This window comes from Asparagus officinalis, chromosome 7, assembly GCF_001876935.1.
Source record: "Asparagus officinalis chromosome 7, Aspof.V1, whole genome shotgun sequence".
Lineage (NCBI taxonomy): Eukaryota > Viridiplantae > Streptophyta > Magnoliopsida > Asparagales > Asparagaceae > Asparagus > Asparagus officinalis.
This window is the reverse complement of record NC_033800.1, coordinates 25,709,810-25,716,016: the sequence shown is the minus strand read 5'-3', so window position 1 is coordinate 25,716,016 and position 6,207 is coordinate 25,709,810. Positions and strand designations below refer to the sequence as shown.

The 6,207-nt window shown below is 37.8% G+C and overlaps 1 protein-coding gene across 1 annotated transcript; it reads right to left on the bottom strand.

Moving 5' to 3' along the window:
• LOC109846863 (3-oxoacyl-[acyl-carrier-protein] synthase I, chloroplastic) lies at positions 297–6,204 on the bottom strand (the record flags this gene model as incomplete). Its single annotated transcript, XM_020416100.1, has 7 exons — positions 297–776; positions 869–935; positions 1,448–1,549; positions 1,671–1,784; positions 2,349–2,522; positions 3,374–3,805; positions 5,833–6,204. Coding segments are annotated over 7 exons (1,329 nt in total), but the record flags the coding sequence as incomplete, so codon positions are not given.

The window sequence follows — 6,207 nt, the reverse complement described above, 5'->3', positions numbered from 1 at the left end:
CAAAGCTGATGCAGCTCCATATTTAGCTTGATCCAACTGATCAAGCACCTTAACTCCTAAAAATGCACATAACCATCACTGAGCTTTGACACCGACCATTTTAAGTAGTAGAACATAACCTGTATTCATCAGGATTTTGATCAGTTTTTTTTTCAATTTCGAAACGGTTACTATAGCAAGATCAGAGATTCTGCAATTATGCAGACGTATACCACACAGTAAATGTTGCAGACACAACTGATGGTATCCTCAAAACTCTGCATTCGACATAAAAGGTTCAAAATTCAGACACCAGCTGAACATTGAAAGGGCACACAGAATCATTGCCCAAATCGTTGCTCTTCAAGTATTTTCATCAGCCAAAAACTGTAAAAATACACTTCACTAGTAACAATATGATCCAATCTCTATGCACCACCAGCATACTATTCTCAAAAAACTACTTCTAAAAGATACAGAAAAGCAATTAAGCAAAGCTCGTTTCTGCAGATAACAAAGTACAATAAAACCGAACTGAAGGAACATGAGACCTAAAGAATCTACCCTCCAAAACGCTAGAACCTAAATAACACCTGCAAAATGAACCTCCATACATTTTATAACAACAAATTGAAAGCATCCAAAAAGAATCATGCCCGTTTGGGATCTCAACCACAACGAAGGATAACACTGGATTCCCGCAAGTCTTGAATAACCACTACATTTAGATCACGGCTTAAAAGGGGCAAACACCACCACAGAGTTGTGTCCACCAAATCCAAAAGAATTAGAAATTGCTGCAGAAAGAAAGTAAGAGGAGAGAAGGTTTAGATCATCTTGTAACTTATGCGAATTCAAAGAATTGTGATCAAGGAAGATTAGAACATACCAACATTCACTTCATGCTGCTGCTTTTTATTTGCCACTGTGTCAAACTCAACAGAAGGCTCTGGATTCTGCAATAAAAGGATAGATTCTTAATGCATGACCCAGTGAAACACGATTTTCTTTCATCCATCTCACTGCAAGACAAGACACAAGACATGCTTCTTTCTACTGGTTTCGACTTACAACTAGAGAACTTCCAGAGTATAGAAAAACAAGTAAACAGCTATATATATTCTTTATCAATTGGGCAAGTAAAACACATAATATGTGTGGATCTTTCTGATTAACATGCAGCAGTGATATAATAACTGCTACTTAGATGAGATTCAGTTTAACTGAAAGGACTTTGGGAGCACACCTATTGTATTCATCGCATTTTTAAGTGGTTGACTTCAAGATTTTAAATGTTAAACAAGAGATCAAAAAAGGAAGCAGAAAGCTTATTTTCATGCAAAGCTAATGTAACAAGGACGATGAGCAACTGAAAGATATTTCACTAAGAGCTAAATTTGCATGCAGGTCACAGAAGCAAAGCATAATTCATATCCCCGAATATAGAATCAAAGCAATGCCTACTTACAAATTGGTTTATGCTTGGATGCAGCCATCCAGTGGTTATGGCTTTAACAGTGGCAATGGCTTCCAGCCCTCCAGCAGCACCAAGGCAATGGCCTATCATAGACTAAAGACAGAAATATATAGAGGAATAAAGTTAAATGGAACACTTTGCCAAAAAACAACAAAAGACGAGAAGAAATATAAAAAGAGAAGCATTGAAAGCTAAAAGGTAAGGAAGTTTTCACCTTTGTTGCATTGATCTTGATCTCCTTTGGATCCTTGAACACTTGCTTTATAGCATTAACCTCAGCCAGGTCACCAGCAAGGGTGGAAGTAGCATGAGCATTTATGTAATTGACCTATAGACAAGTATCAAAGTTGGAGTTATGAGTATCTCTTATATTAAATCCAGCAGATTGATTCTACTCACAAGTTCAATTTTTAAGGCCCAGACAGAGAAACTAGGTCTTAGTGTATAGAGATTATTTATAACTTAAGAGTTAAGAGACAATTCATCCCTCTTAATATGATAAGATTGTTAATGGCAGATTAATAGCTGAGTTAAGAGTAAAGTAGAACTGAAATCAAGCTGTTTTAATGAGGAATATTGAGGACCAACAATACTGTCAGATCATACTTTGGCCTTGCAATGTGTTATGGGATAAATGGAGGGCAGAATGTCTCTCTTTCATTAATTATGTTAAATTTAGGGAGTCAATATTCATGTTGTAAACAGGAGGTTGGACTGGTGAAATACAATTCACAGATGAGCATGACATGGATGTTCAATTCTTTTCCCAAAATTTTAAATAAAAATAGAATAAGCACTCCAACAACTAACTCGGATTGGATAAATGAAAAGACAAAATTAAGACACTGGGTGAATGGAGAACAAAAGAGTAACTAACAACTCGATTACCTACCTCTTCTGGGGCCACTCCTGCGTCCTCAAGACTTCTTTGGATACAGGTTGAAACCCCAAGCCCGTCAGCTCTGGGATCAGTCATGTGGTAGGCATCACAATTCACAGCACCTCCCAAGTATTCTGCAATAATTGGTGCGTCACGTTTCATTGCATGTTCCAGGCTTTCCATTACCTTTACAGGAATAAGCACAAAAAAGTATCAGATAAACAACAACATAAATATATGGAGTTGTATAGAGTATAAAAAATCACAGAGAGAATATCTAGTTTAAACAAAATTGCAGCTTCAGGTGCTCAACATGCAGCTCCCTTTCCATGCAGAATGCGACAACTACTACCATAGAAATAAGGAACTCTTGAACTTACATCAGAGAGCAGACAAATTTGGGAATACAATTGACTAGTGACAATTGCCTGTCTAAATGGTGTCCATAATTATCCATCCAACACTTACTAGCCAAAGAGAATGTGGAGGGTTACTCCTAGTATGCAATCCTGCAATGCAAGGGCTTAACTTGACAAGCTAAAAAAGGTAGCTCACCTATCAGTAAACAGGCGTTTCTACGAAGGCCCCTATTTCTCATTGGTCAAGTTAAGACTACCGTGTACTATCAACTATCAAGGATAAGTGCATTGCTGATATAAAAAGATGCCATGAAAATCACCAAAAAGTCAACTGCAAAAACGATCAAGCCTATCCTACTCTAAGGAATCTAGAGGCAACTTGATGGATTCGAAATGAGGAAAGATTTCAAAGAAATAACAGAAAGAATACTTCTAGGCAACATGACAGAAGAAGGCAAAATCAATGTCTAACAAAACCCTCAAAGAAAAATCTAGCAAATTTACAACATATGAGCAGGCAGACATTCTTATGCCTGATTTAAGAGAGACTTCAATGTTAGAATGCCGAATGGTTTCAAATAAATATTTCAGCTTAGTGTCATCAACAATTACAAAATAGAGTTCAAGGTAAGCAAACATGAAGATTCAACAAGTTTAAAAGTATAAAATTAAACATACCAACACTCCAGCTCCCTCTCCCATAACAAAACCATCTCGATCTTTATCCCATGGCCTTGATGCAGTTTTAGGGTCATCATTCCTCTGTGACAGAGCTCTGCAGGCAACAAAACCCCCAATTCCAATGGGAATAATGGCAGCTTCAGTGCCACCAGCAATCATTATATCGGCCTCGCCTCTACGAATATGGTTTGCAGCAGCATAGAAGCAATAGTTGGAGGTAGCACATGCAGTTGAAATTGAATAATTTGCACCCATGAATCCAATATCCATGGCAAGCAAAGCAGATCCCATGTTTGTTATGGCATAAGGGATAAAGAATGGAGTAATTTTCCTGTGACCTTTCTCTATAAGAGCTTGAACACCATCAGAAAACACTGTAAGTCCACCCATGCCTGTCCCCACGAGAACACCAGCACGCACCTTGTCAATCTGGCAAAAGAAAAATTAGTTTGACATGAATATGGATCCAAAAAGGAGAGAAACCAAAAATGAAACATAGCAAGATAATAATGGATGTCCTCAAACTATTAACTGTAAAACCATATGGAACTTGAAGAAGGAGATCATAGCCAGGTGGGCAACACGAAGCAACACTAAGCTTTTTTCCAAGTATCTGAGGTGACCATAAGCGTACTAAAAATCAGTACCAACTATTAAGCAGATTTCACATTCTCCAGGACGAAAGTACCATGGTAGCAGCATAAACTCTTACACTGTGTGTGGGAGTTTATTAGGGGATGGAAAGGAAAGATAAGGTAAGAGAAGGGAAGGTATTCAAGGAAAGAGAAAATATAATATCTAGTTTTGGAGTTTAGTAAAGAAATGGAGGAGAATTTATTTCATCCTGTTTGGGAGTTCTGATGAAGGGAATAGAAGGGTTTCAAAATCAAATCTCAGTAACTGATCCATGATGATAAGGGGAAAATAGTCTCCGTGCATCAAAAGTTTTATAATCACTTCCCTTCTCTTCCTCTACTGCCTGATTCAAGGGGAATGAGAGATCCTTGCATAATATGTTGCTACTAGTTGCTAGTACCGTAAACTTGTACAATTCCCTTTACAAATGCCCCAAAAGTCAAATATAACCTTAACGAGTCAGCTGGATGTTAGAATATTGCAAGGAAAAGGGGAAATAAAACATAAAACGAGCACTAAACAACAAACATGATGATCCATCATTATGCAGCATAAGCAACCAAGCTATTTTTACATAGTGAAGGTGTGTGCACGCGTCATAAAGTATACACACACCTGAAGAATAATTCTTATAGGATTGTTGAATTCCTTGAGAGGAAGAATGCTGATTTCAGATTTAAAAAAAAGACAATATTTCAAAGAATTATAAAGTTTTATCATATATTTGTGCAAATGTCAGGCTTTAACCAGCTCAATTGTTTAACATAATTGATCAATAAGGAAAAGCATTGCTGCCCAACACTCAATAAATATTAGCTGGGCTTATAGGATGTTTGAAGCATTTCTTAGGAAAAATTATCAAGGTCTTTATTCTTGTAAGAGGAGGTTAAAACAGTTCGAACAAATGAAGAAGCAAATCTGTAGTAAAAGCCAAATAAAAGAGAAAATTTTCACTTAAAAACTAATACAGTAAACTATTGGGTAGATATAACCTATGAAGCACAAACAATCTATTATGCCAACTCTTAAAAGTAGGATTTAAAGGCTCTTTCCTTTTTGTACCAATCCATTAGCAATTCAGTATCACTGCATTATTATTGAGTGACGATTGGTTTCAGTCTTATGAATTATGATTGTCTTCTTACAAATAAATTTAGTACAGCAGAGAGAATATTCCTGTGCACTGTTCTTCAAAATTCCACAAAATTGAGTGATGGAATTAATAACAATACTGCTAGGAAACAATTCTCCAGATAGCCCAAACCCAACATCTGACATAAGATGTCATGGTTATGGCTGTTGATATATTTATTGTAAACAAATATTTAAAGCCCACAAAGCTCCTATTTTCATTCCTGCCCTAATCATATTAAAACGTGTGACTAGTGAAATATATTACCCAACACAAGAATTCATGAAACTGCATTGACTAGAGAATTTCTTTCCTACTTTAGATGTGCAAACACTCAATTACCTGCCTTTAACTTTCTTTCAACACGTTCAGAACAAAATCTAGCCTTGCACACTACTGTAATTTCTCAAGCAGAAAACTACCATATCAATTTACGACTAAACTACATTATGATTTCGAGTATGAATGATTATGAGCAACAAACTTCTCATTCATAGTAAATGAATCTTCAATAAATCCTTCATTTTTCACTCTATAGCAGTAGATCCAGCACAATCCAATTCCCAATTTCAGCTAATAAAAAAACCAAAATTTAGCATCTAATTTCTTTCAAATCTAGTTCAAGATCCATTACATGCACAAATTAGCAGGCAGATCTTTTTAAAAAAATAAGAAAAAAAGGCCGTACCTTTTTAAGCTCCTCGCTGCCAACCCCAATCCCAGCGCTCTCGAGCGCCTTCTTCCCACTAACAATACAATACCTCAAACAATCGTCCAACCTCCGATCGTTCTTCCCGTCAATGTACCCCTCCGAGCTGAACCCTCGGATCTGACCGGCGAATCTCGTCGGAAACTTCGAGGCGTCGAACCGATCGATGGGCCCGATCCCGCTCTCTCCTTCGAGAAGCTTCTCGTAGTAGCGGTCGACGTCGTTGCCGAACACCGAGACGAGCCCCATCCCGGTGATCACGACTCGCTTCTTGGGATCTGTTTCCCGTTTGGGGGCGGCGATGGCGGAGGAGGAGGCGCGGATGGCCGGAGAGGCGGAAGGGCGGCGGTGATG